Genomic DNA, 24,638 nt, shown 5'->3' with positions numbered 1-24,638 from the left:
TGTAAAACTGCCATGTAATCCCGTCTTTGAAATCATTGCCAAGCACTGAAGTCAGCTAGCTTTCACAATTGAACATGTAAGATCCATGCATTGACAAATATGATGACAGAAGTGAATTTCAGAGGTTCATGTCTTTACGTATTTCACCACGAGTACAGGAAGTTCTATAACCTCATCTCGAGTCAAGTAACAAAACTACTGGGCTTTTTCAAAGTCAGGCAGTAGTAGCTTCGAAGACCTATCAGAAGGAACACCTTGTTACTAGTGTGGATCATATTGTTCATCTAGACGACATCAATAAGAAAAGGTATGTACCTGTTTCATATTTGTCAATGCCTAGTCATGAGTCAGTGCTTGGGAAGTTTCAAACAGACACTACTGATCAAAATTACACACATTAAAAACATTCCCCGCAGATCCTATTCTTTTATTTCAACCGAAATGATTAATGACGAATTTATTGGTTTATAAACTTATCGTTGTCTAGATTATTAACAAAGTTTTGGTTATTGCTATGACACCTCTTGCATACGTCCCGCTCAATGTAGATCATAGGTAACTCATAGCATAATCGCAATAGTAGCATGTTCACAGAATTTTGAAATTGGAATTCCAGCTGTCCCAACGTAGCTAGAGAGCTGGTTGAGGTGTCATTTTACAGAATTTATCATGGCCTTTCATGCGGTATACAACATCATACATGCTAATAGAGAATATGTTTTTCAAAGTCAAAATAAAAATTCAAAATTTTTCAAAAAGTACATGTTTTAAAATTTAGAAATTAGTTCCATGAATATTGTTGTAAAGCACCTGTCAAAATATGAATCTATGATGATAATGGGTTCCTTGTTTACAAATTTCAAAACTGAACAAGATTTTTCAAGAATACTCCTTACGTAAAATAATAACACAATAATGCTAAGTTTTACATTTCTGTCAAAATAAAAATATACACTTACTTGAAGGAAGAGTATAGATGAGTCCATAGTAAGACTTTTGAATAAGTAGTAGAGTATGTTTATCATTTGAAGTTGGAAAAAGCCACATTTATTCGGCATACATCACTTCGAAGGAGAACGTAACTTCTTCCTGTGGGAGTTACAGAATTCACTTTTATCAGAACGTCCACTACTAACGTACACAAAACATCATTTCTTGGATATGAGAATGATGGAGATGGCCCAGGGGAATGAGGAAGTTATTTTTACTTTCTCAAGTTCTCCATTTTGTCTGTAAAACCTACCCAAGCCACTAATTTCCTTCATAGACAACGGACACATAGCATATGTTTTCTAATTTAAGTTTATTTTGAGATTTTGACACTTCGTTTCCCCAACTCTGCAAACTATGAAAATTTTAAAACAATTTGCCCTCATATTGAATTAGAAAATTCCCCTTGAAAAACTGTGAGTCCCCCAAAATAAATTCCTGCGTAGGTCCGTGATAACAAGTGTGCAAACATGGTGTTTATACAAACAGTGAATGCTGGACTTTTAAAATTAAAAATTTAGTATGACATATTCAAGAAAATTAAAGTCTAATTGATCAGCTACAGATGTAGCCAATACAGTTTGCCTTCTTTTTGTCAATATATCTAAGCAAAGTTAAAAATATTGATAACTATAAAACATACATTCAGATAAGCAGATAAATAAGATACAACTTGTTTCGTTAACATGGAGGCTTCAGTGTTTTAAGTTTGAGTAGACTGAGTTATTTTTATTTTATTTTATTTTTTTAAATAAAATGTATAGGATTTGTTTCTTTTCAGTAAATATGTATTTATTATTTTTAGACGTTTATGTTTTTCAAAGTTTTTGGGTAGACCCTGCCCTACACGCTAAAGCTGTTTCGGTTCGTTTGTTTTCTTTAGGTACCTATATTAATAGTTGCACAGTAATTTGTTAATTATATTTCTAAAAGAAAATCACTGAACCTAAAAGTAAAAACGAGAACTTTAAAAACCGAAGAGCTAACAGTTATGTTTTGGAAGGTATGTTCAGATATATGATGTATGCAAAACTGAGTCAAATTCCTGACAGGTAGATCGTAAAATAACGAAATTCATTCAAATATTAAGAAAATTATACGATATTTAAACATCAGATAGACAAAACGGTACCAAAACTCACCTCTGTACGATGACTTATTACGAAAAAAAAAATCAAGTTTAATATTGTAATATATGAAAGCTCGTAGTGAGTCGATATTAAATAAACTGACAGTAAAACATAATGTGTCAATGTTGCAAACGCACTGTCTTAGTAACTAATTTAGGAAGTGAATGATGCAACACTGGAAAGAAAATTGATTCTAACACCACTCCATACTGTCCCCTACGGACTCCACTGCAACTAACTAGTTAAATTTCTCAAAATGTTGATTATATTGTATGATGGTTTACAAGAGGAGGTTATCATAGGGCAACGGGTGATTTGTTGTTCTCGTTCTCTCTGAGTTTGAGTGAGTTTAACAACAGTAAATAGTTGAATCATACTACATTTGTGCGGGCAATAATTCAATGCAGATGCTTTCTTATTTAGTGAAGAATAAAGAATGTAGGGAATTAATATATATTTGCGACTTACAATTACAACTGAGTGGGGATATAAGATAGTAAGCAAGAAACAAAATAATGACTAAAACAGCTTTATGTTCGTCCGATCGGGGCGGCGTCAGTGCAACCTTGGCCCGTAAAACTTACAAAAAGTCATGATGAATTGACAATTTTTCGAGTATTTCGTACCATCTAAAGGAGTTTAATGTCTTATTTGAAATACTAAAAATATAATCTTGTTGGTACTATTTTAAGTGGAAACATGTTAGATAGGCATTAAGGTGTAATGAAACAATTAATTCCCCTTATTTGAAAATTGCAGTTGCGTGAAATGAATCTGACATTTCTATTTATATTTTCTTAACAGCCTATTTTGGTAAAGAATAGAAGTTACTATATTTTGTGTATCGACGTGGCTTACTCTGATCGAAAGGAAAATGTGTTAAATGTGGGCAGCTTGTGTTCTTTATTTTTTATGTATGTATTATTTATTTATTTATATTTTGTTTTTAGCATTTCACTCAATCGTCGTTTATGCGCTTTTTTTCACAGATGTGTCCTGTGCTGATCCAAAACTTTGCTTTCCCGTGACTCAGTTGTGTAGCATTGGTGGTCTCCAGTGGCAACCTAGCATAGGTTTAAATTTCGTTTTAATGGCTTATGTCAGGAAGCTCTATTTATATGCAAAATAATAAAGACCTCTTACAGTGAAACTGGGTCAAGAGATACAGCTCCTCTCATCAAAAACATTTCCTAAGATAGTAACAGTAATTTTTCTAATAAGAAATGGCAAAATTTTAACGATTTTGAAATTTAGCATTTTGAACCTTCTCTTCGGAACTAATTCCAAATCGCATAGTGCACAAAATCACGACATAGCAATGACGTAATACTTCCTGCTTTCATTTCCATCTTCATAAACATTGAAAATAACCCATTCTACTTATGTACGTTGAAAGTGAAACAGGACCTACATAAAAACTCACGATACTCTAGAAGCCAGAAAAGTCTACCTCTATGATAAGTACAAAAGGAAAAGCCACGTGCTCTCAATATAGCCTGTGATAAATGCCGTATAACTAACTTCACACCACTATCAGAGAGACGACACACATATCGTACATCAACATTACGTCACCAACCAGTCACATTTCATATCGTCAGGAAAAATCATTCCATGTGAAAACAATCACGCCCAAAATCTTATGATGTCAGACTTTGATGAAACTTGGTGTACATGTAAGCCCTTATGAGAGATGATCATGTACCAAATTGTAGCCCTATACCCCCTGGAAGTTCAGTGTACAGGGTGGTAAAAAACGGGCAAATTTTATTTTATTTTACTTCATTTTTATTTTTATTTTATTATTATTATTTTGTAGAATCTTGTTAGCTTCAATTGGTCATATTTCCCATAAGTATTTAGCTAGAGAGAAAAAAGATATACCGTTTGAAGAGGAAAAAATTCGCTACAATATATGACAGGAGTATTTATTTGGAAATCAAATATCATTTTCCAGGGAAATTTTGGATCAGTGACATCTTAGAAAGTGCCCATTTGATTTTCTTGAAATTTTATACCTGAAAATTTGGTTAATATCACATGGAATGGCGTAGAATCATTCCGGGAGCACTGTTAACTCAGTATTAATCAAATCAAGACACATTGTACTGAAGTCGAATATCTAGAAATAAAGTCGTTCTTAGCGTTGAGGGAGCGTTAGTATAGATCGATTGTATATACTTTAATAATCACTAATGCAATGAGTTTTTGGAATATTTAAGAACAACCAAGGATAAATTTATACTAGAGTAGTGAAACAAAATAATAAGAACTCCTCGAAATAAACGTAAGAATGACACAAAGCTTCACTATAATATCCTGCTGTTTTAACGATTAAGGTTGTAGACATCAAACTGACCATTATGTTGAATTCTTTTAACATAAGTTGACGTAGGACAAAGTACTAAAATACATTTAAGAACATAATTACCATAAAGTAGGAATCACTTAATTTAGTGATACGTGATTATTGAAATAGTCACAAAGTAGTTGAGACAGTTTAGCCAAGCTCCCGCCCCAACTCTCACCACATGTAGACTAAATAGCAGTAATATTCTAACTACTGAAAATTGTCTGTAGAGCTCACAAAATGGTTTATGCATTGGAGGAGGCAATTTCCCTACCCTCCCTGCACACACTAAATAGCGGTGACATTAATAGTACGTCTGGTACGTAAAAATATACTGCACTTTTTGATTACAATATGCCACTTCCAGGGTTTCTAGATTATATTAAAAGCAAACTTTTCAGATAGGGAGCCACTTCACAATGTGTGTAGAACACCAAAATGGCGCCTATTCAAGATGGCCGCCATGGACTTTTTAAAATTCACTATATCTCAGGTTCTATACTTCCGATTTCAATTTTCTTTTCTTTTCTTTTCTTTTTTTTTTTTAGTTAAAAGGTTATAAAAAGTGGAAACTTTTTTGTCATTACACATTTTTTCCTAAACCTTAAGGTTTCCACACACTTTTGAAAAAAAAAAAACTAAAATAAATCACTTTCTTCACAAAACATATTGTCTAATAACTTTTTTATAACTCGGAATTTCACTTTTCGACCTCAGTAGACAAAAAATAACCATTGTAGCAGCTTTCCATCGAAGGCATGCAAGTTCCACTTCGTTGCCAAACTTCCTGGATAATCGTCGTTTAATAGGCGTTTACTTACGTATAAGTGATCGAGCTATTTTCTACTGAAATTCGCGGAACTCTTTATGTTAAGGATTTTGTGCGTATTTTTATTGAAACCATTTAAGTTCAATTAATGTTATTATTATTATTTGACTTTATTAATATAACACTGATTAATTATACATGAAAAACTTTATTATTGAAGCTTAGGTTTTCCTTGTAGTCCCGCACATCTTCATCGTGTGACTCACTGCTGGACACAGCTATTACTCTTTGACAAACAATTAAATGCTTGTAATGAACGATCGTACGAATGTCAGTGAAATTCATAGCTCTTGTTGTAAGGGTTCCCACATTGTTGGCCCTCATTACAGTTTGCGCAAAGTAGTGTGCAAGGAACTTTGGCCTTTAAACAAGAGCATCGAGCGCGACATGACACAGCACATCTGCACTTGACCAGTTCTGTACATGCTTCCCAAATAGAAGGCAGAGATGACCAAATTGGAGTCCATTCTCCATCAACCATAGTCCATCCTTTCGGTCCTGGAATGTTGGCTCCGACTGAGCAGGCCCGACCCCAGACTTGTCCTGCCTGATATGCTGAACGGAGACAATGTTGTCTTAGTGCCTCTTTAGTTGGTGGTAAGATTTCGACATTTTGAAGTAAAGAGGATTTTTCTCACACGGTTGACTGATAAGTCTTCGCCTTCTTTGTAGTCAGGGGTGTAGCCAGCCGGTTTGTGTAGGGGGGGCCAGCTACAATGTACAAATCCAAAAAAAATGTGTTGCTGCTAGTCTGCAAAACTAAAAACACTATTTTAGCTTCTTCTTCTTCTTCTTCTTCTTATTATTATTATTATTATTATTATCCGTAAATTATATTCAATATAGTTTTTATTATGCTTAATCAAGAACTACTGCCCGAGACCAAACGCAATACTTTTGTGCATGACTATAAAGATAACCAAGAAAGTTCTGTCCCTTTTCGTGGAGGTCTGTGTTCAATTGGACCTCACATCGTGAGTTGAATGCGAGTGGAGATAAGGCGAAAGTCAGTTGTTGTTGTCGGTATATCCAACATACTACCTGGTTGTGGCAATTCAGACACACCGTGAACTTGCGTAAAGACAGAGGGAACATGGGACTTCCACAGAGCGTCATATAAGCATGTATGCTGAACGAGTTCAAATCGAGGTCAAACGCCGCTGTAGCGGGACAGAACATATGCCAGGCCTTTGGTGAGGGTGTCGTGATGACGCGGTCATTGCAGCGATGGTTTAACAAGTTTAAGGACGATGACGAAACACCCGAAAACACCACGTGCCAGAAGACCAACACATGTACAAAGAGGAACTGGGACTACAATTCAGTGTGTGGAGAAACCATTCGGCAGCACATCCATCAACTTGTGAAGCACTACAAGTTGGGTCGATGGGTCTCTCATATTTTGACTCCGGGCCAGAAGGCAACGCGGCAGTCGCCTGTGTTTATTTACTGTTTCGGAGCCATTTCTGGACAGGGCGTTAACATGTGATAAAAAGTGTGTCCTATACGAAGCTCCACGGCGGAAGAGGGAGATCCCATTAGTATCCCATGAACCGATTTCAAAACAACCGAAACCAGCACTGTACCAGAAGTTCCTTCTGTGTGTTTGGTGCATCGTGCATCGGGAACTGCTACCAGCTGGTCAGAGTATCAATGCAACTGTGTAATGTCAGCAGTTGAGCTGTGCTCAACAAAAACTCAAAACTCTGGAACCATCACTTCTGAATTGCAAATGTGTCCTCGTTTACGGGACAACGCTAAGTCCCACGTGGCTAGGATGACTCAGGACACCATTTTTCGCCTTGGGTGGGAAACAATGTTGCAACCACTATATTCCCCGCGTATTGCACCGTCTGATTATCATCTGTTCCATTCTTTGGACAATCACATTAGAGGATGCCATTTCAAATCCCTAGAAAAAGTCCAAAATCCACCTGATACTATCTTCGTTTCACGGCCCACCACGTTCTACTGCGATGGATTCCATGGCCTTCCAGAACGTTTTCAGAAGGTCGTCGATGCTGATGGGGACTATTTTTCATCTTCCAGGTTAGGTGACATATCGATGTTCGAAGGTGGTGGGTGAAAAAGCAACAAAACGTTTCTTGGTTACCTTTATATTTAAATTTAAGACCTTGTATACAGAACCTATCTACACAAGATTGATTTTCTTTGAGATTTCACTTAATTTCCTTACGGTTTCCTGACAAATTACTTATTTATTATTCGTGACTAAAAAAAAACAATTATTTTATTACACTGGGTAGAAATGAAAGAGAGAGCGAATGAAATCCAAATTGAATAAAAGCATTGTTTCTCACCAAATTTTCCATCCTCTATGTCTTTTAAAACACTTGTTAAAGCATATAAAAATATACTGTAGTTACAAATCAGTTTAGTACTTTGTTTTATGGCTGTATTTGTAGTACCTTGTTAAAACGTTTGTCTTCAAACTGTCAAATATAAATCGCAGTAAATTGTGTAATCTGCTGTTACAAAAAGTATCCTATTTTTCGATCGGTATAAGGAAGAGATAGTATACTATTTTTCGATCGGTATGGAAAAACAATATTTCTCCATACTATTTTACCATAAATTATTAATTGTCAATAAAGTTTGTTACTTTTAAATGAATGAAGCGAGATAATTTTACTATGATGTTTTAAAAGTTGGTCATTTGGGGGGGCCAGGAAACCATTTAGGGGGCCCGGCCCCCATGGGCCCCCCTTGGCTACACCCCTGTTTGTAGTACAACAAAACAACGAACTTCTCCAGAAGTGATAAAGTTTCTTCAGATATAGAATATTCCGGAACAGAGATAGCATGAAAGGCTTTTGTAGCCTCTGGGAATGATTTCCATAGATTCCAGGAAGCCTGTTTCCCTTTCATAGCAAATAATGAAGTTACATCTGATCCGGTAAATGCATGGAATCCTCGCAAGGCAACAGCTTTATCTTCACCAATACTTTCATAGATGGCGTTAATACTGATGAATCTGAGACTTGCCAACTCCAAAAAGAAGCCATAACTCCTCAAGACCAGCACTTTTCAGATTAATGAAAAATGAGATTGCCAAAACAACTACAGCGGTATCTACTGTGTAAATTAATATTTTCTTTGCACCATGAAGAGCACTATCTTGAGCGTGCAGAAATATCCTTCCATCTGCTTCTTCCTGTTGTCTGCATTCGACTCCATTGAGTGATGTTTTTTCCAATCTAGATGAACGAATGATGCCATCAATCTCAGTGATTACGTGAGTCCAGCCAAACTTCAAAAGTGCTTGTTCTCCAAGTAACTTAAATAATTCTGTCTTGTTCTGACTGCATGAGAGAAAGTCATTCCATTTTTTGGGTAGCATGTTTCCTGGTGCTACTTGGCGACGAATTTCAGCACCTCTCTTCTCTCTAACAAACTTCTTTAGGCAAACTGTTGAGTAAGAATCCCATGATATATGTACTCTTTTTGCTTGAAACTTTGCAACATCATTAAAAATTCTGTTTTTGTACTCCATACCACAGTATTCTCCGAAAGTCCGTGATACTTTGGGTGGAAGGGTATGTACTAGTGCTGAGCCATCGTAAATAATTGTGTCACAGAAACCTTCAAACTGTGGGGACTCGGTACTTTCTTCTAATATCTTTGTTAGCAGAGATTTCTGACATGCTTGCAAAACTCCATTTGAGGAAAAAAGAGGGTGGAGCAGAAGTGTTCTCATATTCAAAATACTTGTCCAAATCTAACTCTGTTTTGGCTTACAATGAAAGCTCTAGAGAAAAGTTCAACATCATTTCGCAAGTCAGGAATAATTGCAGAGGAAATATTTTTCCGAACATATCCGAATATCTTTGTTCCAATCTTGCGCAGTGGAGCATATATAATAACATTTGCCTCTGTAGACAAACGCTCTTTCAGATAATTGTTATATAATTCTAAAGCAGTTTCCTCTGCATCAACTAGAGCTTTCGCTCTCTCTGTATCCATCACAACCTTTGTGTCCCAAACTACAAGATCGGAAGCGTTTAGTTCAAAAGGGTTTCCGAAATCAAGGAAGCTTTCTTTTAAGGCTTGTTTCTTGTACTGAAACTTTCTCTGGTAAGCAGCATATTGTTCATGGTGAGTCCTACGATCGGTCATGTTCGTTTTGTCTGGGCCTCAAAATCATTTACGATTGTAACTAATTCCGGTCTAGCAAACATTCATCTTGTTAACATTGCTGTGTCTTGCAATAGGCCTATGGCACCACCATTGCCTTTTATTACAGCATTAATATGTTCATGAGCTTGGTCTACAGTGAGTGCAGAAAAGGGATTGTTTGTTTTGTGAATCACAAACTGGCCATTACGAAAATATTTGTGTATAATGGATGCTGTGTCTTTCAGCTCTTCCAAGTCTTTTATATGGACTGGCAACCAACGTGCATAGTGGTAATGGCCCATCAAGGAAGGTGTTATCTTCTTTAGTGTTTGGATGGAAAGTTTATAGTTTCCTTGCCTAATCGACCTAACGAAACACAAGAGGAGTATCTCCAAGTTTAGAACTAAGATCCAGAATCGGAACGTTAGGTACCTGGAACGTTTTTCTGCAATCCATTGTTCAAATGCGACCTCTGGGTTTTCGTGTGCAAATGCATCCTTCAGTAGACTGTACAAAATAGCAGCTGTAATTTGATTAATTGTTCTTGCCTTTGTTACGTGAACAACTTTAAGAATTGCTTTTGATCCTGCTTCTGCCTTGATTCCAGAGTTCACCACTACATTACTCCAGCCACTACCCTGGAGAATCTGCCCTAGCACTTTTAGAAATGCCTGTTCAATATGGAACGGTGCAAACATGACTACAAGCTTCGATTCACCATAAACTTCAGGCCAGTTCCACTGGATGCTTTTAGCCAAAGTAAACAAAGGCTGGTCCACACATATGACAGGAACTTGTCCGGGATTTAGAAATGTTGTAATTTTATTTGTTCCATCGCGTGTTTCAGCATTGATGGTGAAGAAGAACTCTGGTTGAATAGTGGTAGAAGGGAACTACGAGCAAGTTCAACGGATGAAGTTTCTTCCCTTGAAGCATGGAAAGCTGCCCAGGAAATATCTAGAGATCCATCATTTCTTTCTGTAAGAACATGGTCTAGCCATTCTTGTTCCTTTCTCCATTCAGATCCAAATGCAGAAGTTGACACTCTGGAACAGGTGCTTTCGTTTGCTTTTGGTGCAGGTGGCTGCCTAGAAGGCAATGTTACAGATTTAAACACACTGTAGCTCTCTGGAAGTTCAGGCATTTTCCTCCTCCTTTCATCAACACACGAAATGTTGGAAGTAAATTTACGAGTTACTCCAACGTTTCCTCCGGCAGGAATTTGGAATATAGAAATTGCTGTTCCGTGGAAAGACGATTCTGATGTTGTGCTAGTAGTTGTGATCGATATTATCATATGCACCAACCACAAAAAGGCCATGAAGCAAATTTGAGGGGCATACTAAGCCATCTTCCTCAGCTCTTTTAATCACCAAACTACCCAGACTTGCAGTTAACTCCATAATTCTATTGGGTGATACAGAAAGACCTCGTTCGTGCATCGTTTCGATTATTGCATTGTTTCGTGTTCTCCCAAATACTGATAGACCCATATACAACGGAAGTGGTGGTTCATGACGTTTTTTATGGCGAATAATGTTACCTTTAGGGATATTTTCACTGTGGTTGAAAACTATTAATTGGCTGATATCAATGCAGGCTGAGTTACTTTTGTTGTGTATTTTGCTTCAGTATACCCATAAAGAATATAGTTCACTAGAGCCAGAAGAGATGGAGGAACACTTGCAGTCAGTTGATCCTCAGTCAAGTGGCCATTAAAAGTAACGTTTGTACGTGTTATATCGTTTCTAATATGTTTTATAAATCTTTCACATGCTACAGCATCATCATCGAGATTTTCACAATAAACATTTTGGAAAACATTAGCACCGTCACGATAAAGGAAATATTCTCTGCCTGAAAGTTTGAGCTCTGAGCTCTGGAAAGTGGTCCATAATTCTTTCACGCAGACGGGTTGTATATATGTTTGGTATGTCTTAACTTTTCACATCCAGAAGATTTGCAATGTTGTTTGTATAAATTGCTGTTAATTGAGACATTTTGAATACGATTTATGTATTATTGGATTCAGAGGCCTGCAATTTCTCTCTTATGAAGCGTGCAACAGAAGCAAATGCCATGCTTTCGCATACAGAGCTGACCGAAACTTCTCTTATTGTGCTTTGTGTTCGTAGACAGTTTGTCAGATCTGTATAGCACTTTCTGTGGTATTTCGCTTCTTTAGCAACTAAATCACCACCTTCAAGGAATGCTTTTAGTTCTATGTTATTGGAGACTTCTGCACATCTCTTCAGTTTTTCGTCTTGAAGGGAAGCAACCTTAAAAAGAGATCTAAGAATTCCGCCCGTTTGCTTGCATATAAAACATATTTCATCTTTCATTTGAATAAAAACACTAATGGAACGGCTACACCGGGCTAAGTCTTCATCAGCCTCAGAAGCAGTACGTGGACTCTCAGATCGTTTCCTTTTCTTAGCCCTATTAAGTTTAGTTTTATCGAATTTAAGAGCATACTTTTTATGCCACTTCGCTTTGTTTTTTCTTAATGTTTCCTCAATTCCATCCCCGTCATCTAACTTCTCTAAATCCAAATCAAGAGGCATCTCTCCTATCATCTGGAATTCGATTAAATTTGTTGCAAATGTCTTGTAGCCAGCACCAACAAGTGGTTTTGCCTTATGCAACGCTGGACAAACCAAGTCTTCATCTATAGCATTCTGACAAATGGGACATTTACTCCAGTCTATGGCTCCATGAGTTTGATGTTCTAAGCTAATATCTGCCAGCTGTAGTCGTCTTGAAGCCATCTCAAATTAATTTAGCCTGTTAAGAATCAAGAAAAAAGGATGTAAGTTGTATGAGTGTGTAAAACATTAAAGAAATAAAAATATGAGAATACATAGGAAAAAATATTCAATCATATTTCAAGAAATTATAAAATATAATCCATAAAAAATGACTTCAGATTACTTCCATGACAGGGAACATTCAAAATTAAGGAAACTTTATAATAGAGGAAAGAATGTAGATTAACAGAGAATTTTCAAAGAATAATAAAATCTTCAAAATAAGACTTCCGCGAACTTCACTAGAAAATACTCGATCGCTTATACGTAAGTAAACGCCTATTAAACGACGATTATCCAGGAAGTTTGGCAACGAAGTGGAACTCGCATGCCTTCGATGGAAAACTGATACAGTAGTTATTCTTTGTCTACTGAGGTCGGAAAGTGAAATTCCGAGTTATAAAAAAGTTATTAGATAATATGTTTTGTGAAGAAAATGATTTATTTTAGTTTTTTTTTTTCAAAAGTGTGTGGAAACCTTAAGGTTTAGGAAAAAATGTATAATGGCAAAAAAAGTTTCGATTTTTCATAAGCTTTTAAATAAAAAAAAGAAAATTGAAATCGGAAGTATAGAACCTGAGATATAGTGAATTTTACAAAGTGGATGGCGGCCATCTTGAATAGGCGCCATTTTGGTGTTCTACACAGATTTTGAAGTGGCATATTGTAATCAAAAAATGCAGCTTTTAGGTTGTATTTGGCACGTACCAGACATACTATAATATCATGATAATTTAACTATGCTTAAGAAACTAATTATAGGAAAACAGAATTTCATACATGATATCAATCCGTTGATGTTTAAATATTTTATAATAATTTTAGTGTATCTTTAAATGCCAAAATAACATAGAATACAATTTCTGTTTCGAATATGTATTATTTGTTTTTTTATTAAATTTCATGTATTTTCATTATTTGTTTGCTGTAACATGTACTGTGTATTTACAGGACAGAAATCTGCCAAGGTACCTACAGAAGGTTGGTAAGATGATATTTTAGTTTTAAAAATGTATCATATCCTGTATATATAACTATCTCATGTCAAATCCCTCTCGCTATATAACAAGACACCAAACACATAGGTGTGTTCTGCCGTATGCACAAAGAGTAGAGACAAATTTGTTTACGGTCATACCCACCATCTCTAACGCACCTACTAGTAAAGACGCACCTTTGCGCTAGCACAAGGGTCACCCAGCCTCCTTCTGGCTTAAACAAGAATAAATACATAGTTTGCAGCAGGGATGATTGATTTCAAGTCGATGTAAATCGGATGGTTTTGTTTAAAATCGATTATTTAAATCAAATATATTTTTCTTAAACAGAAAAAATGCAGTATTTTCGATCCTTCTTGGACACTAATGAAATGCTAGTCTGAAATTAGCATCTCAATCCGTACTATTTAAGAGTACGGATTAAGATTTACTTGATCGCTATCGAAAATCTTCATGGTAGGATCTTAATAATGAAAGTTTAAATAAATGTCTAGGTCTTTTAGATTAAGGTTAATGGCCCATGATTGTTTAACAATGTACTTAATTTAATCATTTGGTATTGTACAGGAGACTTGCGGAGAAAACTTGAATCTATTTAATATTCAATACTCATAATTTTTCAAGATTTTATAAATCGTGGCAAATTCATATAGTAGCCTTTAATCTTTTTATCGTAATTGAAACATTTGCACACGTTTATATATAACTGCTGAGCAGTTTGAAATAAATTTTTGAACGTAGCACCTAGCTCAAGTTCTTTTTATTGTTATTATAAAAGCGCTTGAATTAAAATGCATGTTCTAAGGAAGAAGAGGTTTTATTATTTGTGTCGAAAATCAAAGGTCTCAGGAGCCCTTCAAGTTAGGAAGATGCAATTCGGCATATAAGGTCAACATTAAGAGTAATTTTACAGGTGTTCTAGAGGTATCCAAAATTCTACTACTAAGGAGAGAAAGGGAAAATTCCTATCTTTTTCCTTTCACATTTAATTCGATGTTGTGTGTATCGTTGTCACCAGAAAACGACTGAAGTGTTTGAAATTAATTCTTGAACATAGAGCTTCACTAGAGCCTTTATTTTATAATCTCACTTTCATAAATGAATATCCTAAGAGAGAGGGATGTTTAAAATATATACTCAAAATAGAATATCTCACGGGTTCCTCATATTCGACAGATTAAACTTCGTGTATTAATTCTTGAAAAAAGTTGAGAACTGCCTCAGCGTTTTAGAAAATTCAACTTTCTTAAGTGTACAGACATAATTGTTATAATATTTTTCTTAATACTGTATCTTAAAACAACATTTCCTCTTACATCACGGGAGGATAGCAGAACTGTTTGAAATGAATTTTTGAACATATCTGACTCGACCCGGATATTTATTGTCATTTTTTTTTATATATATAAATAGCGTATCCGAAGAGGGGAAGGTAAGTTAAAATTTTTACACAGAAAATTGATTTAGAGTTTAGATTTTTTTGCTTTCAGCATCTAAGGCCATTTAGCTCGTGACGTTTGAATGATAACGTCCCTCGGCGAGCACACTATCCGGGCAAAGGGAAGGAAGTCAGCGGCCTGGGACCTATAAGTTAGGTACCACCCAGACATTTACCTGGTGTGAATGAGGAACACCCAGGAAAACCTTATTCATGGTGGCTGGCCTGAAAGAACGTTTCTTAATTTTTCGACCGAGTGCCCCCAGCGGGAATCGAACCCAAGATCGCTCGCACCGAAGGCAAGAACGTTAGCGACTCACAGAAAATTGAGTATTTCACTATCTTCTCACGCTAAGGAGGTGGGATTCAGTAATCATCACTAAATCATCAGTAACTTCATAAAAAACAACACGTATGCAAGAAACAATTGAACCACTTTAAATGGATTTCTAAATATAGCTAGAACCTTAGTTAAGTGGATGTTTATTATTCATCCTCCAGTTTAATTGAAGTGCACTTCGTAAGGGTAAAAGACTTGAAGTAAATTATTCGCAAACAATAATGGCTCTGCCGTTTGAAATGAATTTTTGAAAATAATAAACTATTAGGTCGAGCTGAATTATTATTTCAGTTCGGTTCAAATTGACATCCTAGTGGGATGGGAAAGCGGGTCCTACAGTCCCCAGGAACTACATGAGAATTCAAATTTAGTGCGCTTTTTTTTTTTCCAAATATAGTGCGCCTTGGTGCGGCCTAGGTGCAGGTATCAAAATACAATATACCTTGAAGCTACTGTGGTTCATATGCAATGTGTGTACTAAGTTTCATTGCAATATCTACAATAACTATGAGGGAAAAGTAATTCTCAATAATCCTTCACAATACCAAATATTATATACTGGAAAAGTGAGACATAAAATAAAAATATATAAAGTGAAAAAATATATATATCAAACGTACGTAAAGTGTTTTACGTTTTGTTATAACATTAGATCCTCTACATATGAGACAAATAATCACTTGACATATAGGTTATAGGGTATGATAATTGATTATGTATGTGCTTGGCACAACGTTTGTTCCAAAGAATATAAAAGCGACAATACGTAATTAAAACTAGATAAAATGAAAATGATAAAACGTAACTTACATAGATATTAAAAATGGCCCCTCTCTACCTGTCTCTTGTATTGCGGTTCTGGAACATCACTAGGGATTGTTCAACAACAACCCATAAGCGCAGACTTGCTCCAGTGGCTCTGATATCGTTTCTCCATCATAGATATAACTTGGTAGAAATGTCTCCCGTGTTCATCAATGACTGCTTCGCAATTTTCTGGGAAGAAATCTATGTGGGAGTGATATGCATGTTTAGTGACATTTTACTCCCCATTGCTTGGTAGAAGATATACCTTCTACATTACTTCCTTATAGTTCTGAGACCACTCATTTCCCAAAACAATCGTCACCACTTTTCGGAAAGAATTCCGTGCAATCCTCCCCTTATTTCCTAACAGTGCATCAAATACAGGACTATTGATGAGTTAGCGAAGTTGAGGACCAATAATGATTACATACCTGATTTTAGTTTCAGCACTTTGTGGAAGTTTACGCAGAATATATTTGAAGAATAGTTTTGATGCGTCTACGAATAGTCGCCATTCATCGGTATTATTTTCTATGTTAAGTTTAGTCATAAGACCAGTTCCATTGTTACAACATACTACTTCACTTTCCACTGAAAATACTGCCCCAGGGGATTCTGAAGTGTTCAAAACACGGACAATTTTTGATCTCCAAAATAAGCTTCCCACCTCTTGACTCTGGATACCAATAGTTCTGCACCACTTTTTGACAAGCCCAGGTAATTTAATTCATTTTGAGTATCATATAACGAATTTACAGTATAATCATATGTTGCTTCTGTAAAGTCAGGATCGGTGGAAGAGATGAATCTGCAACAGAATTTAGCAACCTGGGTTGACTTCATTCGCCTTTGCTCTTAATCGGATGAAACACTGGAGTAAGGTACGGGATGTGGAACCATTAGTTCTTTGTGGCATGTTGACGAAAATCTCAAGGAATCTTTGCATAAGTAGCAGTCTACTTTCTTCTGTCTTAGACAGACTTAGTTGGAGGAACTATGCAAAAATAGCAATTTAAAGTATGATCTGTCCGCTCTCTCCATACCATTGGATCTGCAAATGGCATGCATGGCATTTTTTCATGTAGTCAGTCCCGTAAGTGTGTAGAACAAATATTGCAAGAAATATGTGATGCCCACTTCTTTGATTTCACTTCGGTAAAAACAACAATTTGATCTGCACTGTAAACACATTTAGACGGCATGTTTTTGCGCATTACAAGAACAATAAATAATAATAATAATAATAATAATAGCACTCACTCACCTAATATCTCACCACGACCACGTCCGGGATGGCAAATTGTAACTACAAAAGAACTTTTGCAACACGTTTTCTCTGGCAAACTCTTCAAGACAAACTAAACCGTGACGTGTTGATGTTTCTTTGTCAGTGTGCGAGCTATAAGGATGACAAGAGACGTACGGAGTAATTTGTTTCGGGAGGGTTCCTAAGCTTTTCGGCGGTCCAAATACAATTTGAGACTAAATTTACAAAAAAAAAATCGGAATTTCGGGGGTCAAGAGCCGCAGGACCCACCACCTGCTTACGTCCCTGAGGATAGCAATGAAACTAACCGTTAAACAATGGAAGTTTATTGATATAAGCAGACAGCTCCTGTTGCCACGAACTCTTAATTTGGTCACCGGAGCACATCCGGTTATAACGTATTTCTTTGAACCCCGAACTGATCTTCAAAAATTAATTTCATATTCGTTATGAGCGCCCTAAAATTAGTAAGAATTGCTTATTTTTATGTCCGAAGCTTTTTCACTGTTGACCAGTGTTATCTGTCATGTGTATGAAACATCTTGCAGAAAATACGACATAATCATCAGGAAATTCCTGACTTCGTTTTTTCTCTCTTATTACTTAAGAAAGAAATATTGAACTCTGTAGTTTACCTATTGAAAACATATCATTTAAATTTTATTCCGGTTATTGTTTTTGTAAAAAGAAATCAAGTACAAGTGATTTAATTAAAAACTCATTTCAAATAAAATATCAACAAAAAATCGTGAGGTTTTTCGAACCCTGATTTCAAGAGAGTCCTTTGGTCGTCGATTTCATTTCATTCTATTTTCATCCATAAGTCATACATGAAGCTCGAAAGAAAACGAGCGTATGAATCGGACACGCAAATAAATAGATACAAAGAAATAGCTATTACATACTAAAAGACAATAACGCTATGGTATTATATCAGACAAAATTACACTATACAATCTACAAGCTGCATTTAGCAGATAGCTATTCATCTACTGAATAAAAACAATTGTCCTATAGATACTTCTTTGTAACTGATTTAAATACATTCATTGATTCAATGTTACGAATATCTTTGGCGAGTTTATTATATAATGTTGGACCTAAGTATGTGGGACCGTTTTGAAACAATGCTGTACGATGATTTTGAATGTGGAGATTTTCCCTATATTATGACAGTGAAAGTTTCCTTTATTGGTAAAGAATGTATTAAGATTTTGGCGCGTAAAAATAACTGTAATATATAAAGACACGGCAGTGGTAATATTTGTAGACTTATAAAATGTTTTTTAAATGATTTGTTTACTCTCGCATTCGCTAATACTATTTTTTGAATACGAAAGATTAATTTACTTCTTGAATCATTTCACCAGAAGAAAATGCCGTACATTAACAAAGATTGAAAGATACCAAAATAAATGCTTCTACAGCTATTTATATCCAAAATATTTTTAATAATTCTCAAGGCATAGGAAACATTATTAAATTTTTGTGCTAACGATATTATGTGAGTATCCCAAGTAAGGGCGTTACTTTTATGAAGACCTAAGAATTTTGTTTAAGTAACATACATGATTGATAAATGTATGTCATGAATATGTTTGTTTCGTAAATGGTGAAAGTTCAGGATCACCAATTTTTCTGTATTTATTTTTAAACCATGCAAAGTAAACCATTTCTGTAATTGGTTGATGTTTTATTTCCTATTGCACTGTATTGTTTTTTTAACCTGTAATGAGAATACTTGTATCATCTGCATATAAGGTTAACTCCCCTGAGTGAATGTAGTTAGGGAGATCACCAACGTATAGCAGAAAAAAGACAGGTCCGAAAACCGAGCCCTGTGGAACACCGCTTAAAACTGGGTTGGATTGTGACAAGAAATGACTACGGGATTACGTTTCTTTATCCGTGTATATTATTTCGGTCGATTGGAGTTATTTCGAACCGACCGAGGTTTAATTTTTGCATGTTTTGATCTGTCAGGAAATTCACCGAGTTGAAAAGACAAATTTATTAAGTAATGTAACGGTCGTGCTAAATGGATACTACTCTTCTTTACCATTGACATTGGTATTTCATCTAACCCGTGTACCATTTATTTTTAGATAGTTTAATTATTGTTAAAATTTCATTTTCCGATACTAGGCGAAGAAACATTGAGTTATTTATTTATTTATTTTAATTTTAGTTTTATTTTTCTATTTATTTATTTTTTGCTCTGAAGGAGGCTAACTATTTGGACCCATAGTTTTCTGAATTTTCACAAAGTGATTGTTGAAAAGATTGGCAATAATAAATGGATCACTAGTAAGATTGTCGTTTGATTCAATTTCAATGTTTTCTTCAATTACTCGTTCTTTAGTATTAATTTCATATTTTACTATACTCCATAATGTGGCGGTTTTATTTTCAGATTTTATGAGTGTTGAGTGATATCGTGTTTTTGCCAATTTTTAGTTGTCATGTTACTTGTTAACTCGCCTCTCTTATATGCTAAATTTGAATATCCTAACTCTTACTAGAAACTTTAATCGCAGGAGTTATCCAAGATTTGTTATTTTTTATTGGAATTGGGCGAAGTTTTCTAGGAAATGCCTCATTGAAGTAACGAGTATATGTGTCATGGAAAATGCTCCAAGCTTATTTATCGATTTCTTGGTGTATTTATCGATTTTTTGGTGTATATTTGCTCCCAGGTTTCATGGCTTAGTAAAATTGAAATGCGAGATATTTATTTCATTAAAAATCCTTGTGTATTCGTATTTTACTTTCGAGTGTTTGTTTTGATTAGCTTTTTGTACAATGAAAATATTTAAATGAAATAATTGAGCTTCATTATCCGAGAAGCCACTATTTATGACTGTAACTGTACCGTTTATATATTTTTTGTTATAAAGTAATTGTTCGAATGCACTATGACTAGGTTAAAATTGCTCGATTCATTCTATAGTTACCCTGGAACATTCATCGCTTTATATATATAAGATTAACCACTTATTTTGTGTTAAGACCATTAACTGGTAACACAATATGGCCAGTGCAATTTCAAATTAAAAATAAAATTTAAGTAGGCTAGGCTATCACACTTAACAAAATGCATATGATTTCTGTAAAACGTAACTATTGGGTTGGATTTCACTTTATTTTGCTGCATAATATTCACTAATTTAAACCTTTTACATGAGCGCTTCCCAAAGCATGTAAACACGCTTATTTTACTTTCCATATTTCTATGCTTAATACTATTTTACATATAATTTAACGAACTTCATTTTCTGTCTTTTATTCCGTTCTTCTTTCTTTAATGTTTATAATTCGAAAATGTACACGTCTCTTTTTGCAATATATGTAAGTTATTAGCCGGTTTTCCTTAGAAAATAAAATGTTTGTCACTATGGGAGCGAGAAGAATGTGACGTCACACTATTTCAGTCCATATCAGAAGTTAACTGGGTATTTGATTGACTGGTTGGTTTTGAAAACATTCTCTTTTCGTTTGTGAGACAAAAGTAACGGCTACACCATTGTAAGGGCAAATGCTCTTGACTTATATATCCCATGAAAGTACCCACTACGACTCACTGCACAGAATTTCCAACATATCTATAGAACACACCCATTATCCTGACCCCGTCTTTTCCCGAGAATACAACATTTGAGCCTTTCTCTGATGAGGTGTCATCTTGTAACGAAAGTTATTAGATTTATTTAAGCAACTTCACGGAATGATTTACTGGAAATGATTCATAAGACATGTCTCAGAGATAAATTGTAAAGGAACAAAAGGAAGTAACAATCACATCCAACAGTACACTAAAATATTGGTCGAAATGTCTGTCAGTACATTACGAACCGTAGATTTCCAGTGAGTATATACACTGAATGCTTGGAATTGTAAAACCTCGACAAAGCGTCAAAACCAGAAACAATGTACAAGAATTCGTCTGAGGATACACAGAGTTATTCAAAAACAAAGAACAGATTTCAAACATTTATTTCTTCCAAACTACAAAAGATAGAAACATGATTCGAACGTTACTTGATTAAGAAAAGTTTACAATTTAAACAGCCCGGATAGATGTTCCAATCACGGCCGCATTGGCGCTGTTGTTTGTTGTTTGTCTGTAGTGAAATGGCGGCGTCACCACAGGAGAAGTCTTTTTGTGTGCTATAATTGGCAAAACATGAGTCTATTGTTGCAGTTCAGCGAGCATTTCGCCGTCAATTTAATAAACAACCGCCGCATCATAAGCAAATTTCCGGGCGGCATCGAAAATTCGTAGAAAATTGTTGCATCTGCAAAGGGAAAAGCACGGGACGTTCACGCACATCGAACGAGAATGTCGAGCGTATTCGTACACTTTACGAAAGGAGCCCAAAGAAATCCACATCACGAGCAAGCAAAGAACTTAACATTCCTTCTATGCCTGACACTCTTGAAGGTCTACAACATCGAATTGTTGAAGCTGTGAATTCGATAAGTAGAGACAAGCTGATTCGTGTGTGGCAAGAAATAAGCCACCGTTTTGACATTTGTCGTGTAACACACGGTGCTCATGTTGAATGCACACCATAAATACTAACAATAAATTGTAAACTTCTTAATCAAGTAACGTTCGAACCATGTTTCTATCTTTTGTAGTTTGGAAGAAATAAATGTTTGAAATCTGTTTTCTTTTTGAATAATCCTGTACGTATACAGACAATAAACACAGCAAAGAACTTGAAATTTCACGTGACGTAATGCGTACGGTATCTCTTACGACTCAGAAACTGCTTTACGAGTAGTGGCTTCAACTGTGTGGAAGTTCTGAAAATAACTATCGGCTGGGACATGAAGGAATCACAATGTCACAACACTTGTATGGTTCTCCTTTTAGTTTGTGTTAATTTGTGTTTTCCCAGGAGCATCTTCGTAGGGTTCGGTAACTAGACAATAAGTTAACAGCAGCTAGGAAATCCAGACATAATAGGAAAATACCTTTTTGTTGTTAAAAAATCGAATTTCGTGTTTCCATGTTTCCTATATTAAACACCCCTTTAGGTAAGTACACTTATAAATTTATTTCATATATGTGTGAAAATTAACTTCTTAAGTTTGTAACTGTATTTATTTTCCTGTCTTATACAAATTATATCTTTTTGTTTAGCAGTTGCCAGTTATTCATCGACACGGATTTTGACAAAAATCGTAAGATATATTGCAAAAAAAAAAAAAAAAAAAAAAGACTTGAAGTATAAATTCTCTTTCCTTCGGATTATGTACCTATTTCAATAGTAGTGTTAGTCTTATTATCAACTTTACGTTTATAACCACTTTTCTTGGAGGTGTATTAGGATTACAGGATTTTGGATACAGACAAGAAAAATACCTCCAGAGTGAAAATGTTTCAACTACGTACTACAGAAAATAAGTTTCTTAAAAATGGAAAATAAAAACAAATTTTTGAAATTTACGTCCCATGGTTACGCTGTGCAGGCTAAAGAAGACGGAGAAATTATATCATAGTGTTTTTTTTTTTTTTTTTTTTTTTTTTTTGTCTGTGGAAAGAACAAGTTGAACAACATGAAAATCTTCGTAACGCCCACGTTCCCAAACTCGTGCCTTGCATTTAATGGCAACTCGTTCGTTGCCTACATTATACTAGGAAATTATGCCTATAAATTATAATCTTATTCAATAGTTACGTACGTGCACTGAGTTCGCTCTGGCACTAGTTGGTAAGAGGCATCAGCTCATCAGTAACTGTAAGGAAGTTAGTCGATAAGCTCGGTATAAGTTATTTCGAATTTATAACACTTCCGCACGAAGTTCTCACTATGTAAATCGTTGGTTCCAATTTCGAATTTATAGTTTTTAGAAAGTAGTGTCAATTTACATACAAGAAAACTTAGTGTATAATCGTCTTTCTGGCAGAGAATAGCTCGGGTACCTTCATTAATGGCACTGAAATGATGGCGATCCTGCTCTTTAAAAACCCTTGCTTCAATATATTTCCACGTATATGATAGTATAATGTGTAATTTTTCTCAGGGATAGTAAAAGACCATCGGCTATTGATTCAAATACAAGTCCATAGTATAAGGGATTTCTTTTTGCTATATAATATAGGTATCCACACCTACGAAATAATCTTTTCTACTTTTTCCAGCAGTGTATGTATACTTTATATTTGATGTTATTTCCTCGACATTTGTAACAAGAGCACAACTCTAATACGAAGGATCTATATTTAACTTCCTGGCCAAGTAAATTGGTTACGATCAGCATCGTGCGCGAAGGGTTTCTCATGTTCTTCTGTTTCTTCTCACATTGTCATTCCATCCTTTTATAATCATTTACTTTGATTAATCATTTGTTTTCTTGAATCTGTAGAAACTAAATGTAGGACGTGAAGACTGGAAATTTTAATTCATTCATTTTATCAAGGTAGGTAGAGTGCATTCAAGTAAGAAGCCTGACTCTAACAGAAACCACTGGAGTCCTGGTTAACATTTGATATGTGGTGAAGATGCTTTTGGTAAATTAAGCACGTGGTAATGTCAATATTTAATGCAAGTGATCATCCAGAATTAACGTAGTAATGATGAAATCCCAGGAAAAGAGCGTGCTGATTCTAACGAGTAGATCTCTATGAATACAAAGACTTTATCTACGTCACACATACCACATGTTGTTTTGAATGTAACTAATATGAAGTTAGTAATTGAGCGTCTAGAATATAGTATATATCGAAAACTAACATGAATAATGTTCTAATTAATTAGTAGTTAGCACCTACAGTAAAACTTCTGTTGTGTATTTTTTTAAATAATACCTAAATCTGTGATTTGCTTTCCATCTGTCTTCCAACCTCCGTAACTTTAAATCATATTTAACATCGTTACTAATACATACAAATTTTAACTCTCCATTTTTGTTCCTGTGTGTTTTATATATTCTTTCAAAATATTAAAGTATAACTAGCCTTAATTTTTGTTTTTATTAATTGATAATAATCGTATCCAGATCCTCTTCAAGGTTTTTTTCCCAGTGTTCGAAAATGGGTTTTTAGTTCTAATATAGTAAGCTTCAAATATATTTCTTTGATGTGATTGGTGACGGGATGTAACCTTCTGTCTTATGTACAGAATATTGTGTCGTTTACAAATGTTTAGATAGGCTCAATACAGATCATTCTAGGTACTGTGATTTCATTTTCTGTAATGAAATCGAAATAACGTTTTCTTTCTTGTTAAAGAAATACTAATTTCTGTGACTAGGGGATTTCCTCAAGAAGCATTGTTCCGTTCTCATCTTTCAAATTAATCTTGTAATTAATATGTTTATGCATTAGTGCTTCAAATGCTTCTGGGAGAGGAGTAAAAGGGGAGAGAGAAAATAATCACCATTGTAAAGAAATTATTCAGCACAACTACGTAAATTTTACCCTTCTATGACTTGTTTGTTATTACTTTAGTTAAACGCTTTGTACGAAGAAATTCGCATACGTCATGCCTAACACCAACAGATACAGTAAACTTTTTTAAGTAAAGAATATTAATA

At 35.1% G+C, this 24,638-nt stretch overlaps 1 protein-coding gene across 4 annotated transcripts in view; it reads left to right on the top strand.

Moving 5' to 3' along the window:
• The window catches only part of LOC145685839 (uncharacterized), a 199,226-nt gene that overhangs the window by 46,581 nt on the left and 128,007 nt on the right, over positions 1 to 24,638 (top strand). For 3 of the 4 annotated variants that reach the window (XM_081758449.1, XM_081758451.1, XM_081758448.1), the window contains one exon: positions 13,195 to 13,224. The exons of the other annotated variant lie outside the window; for it this stretch is intronic. In XM_081758449.1, the coding sequence (XP_081614575.1) occupies positions 13,195 to 13,224 (30 nt within the window). The remainder of the gene's footprint in view (positions 1 to 13,194; positions 13,225 to 24,638) is intronic. 4 annotated transcript variants of the gene reach the window in all.

The sequence above is a fragment of the Thermobia domestica genome, chromosome 5 (genome assembly GCF_964235325.1).
Source record: "Thermobia domestica chromosome 5, izTheDome1.hap1.1, whole genome shotgun sequence".
Taxonomy (NCBI): Eukaryota; Metazoa; Arthropoda; class Insecta; order Zygentoma; family Lepismatidae; genus Thermobia; species Thermobia domestica.
The sequence above is the reverse complement of the archived record's forward strand: the minus strand, read 5'-3'. Positions and strand labels throughout refer to the sequence as shown.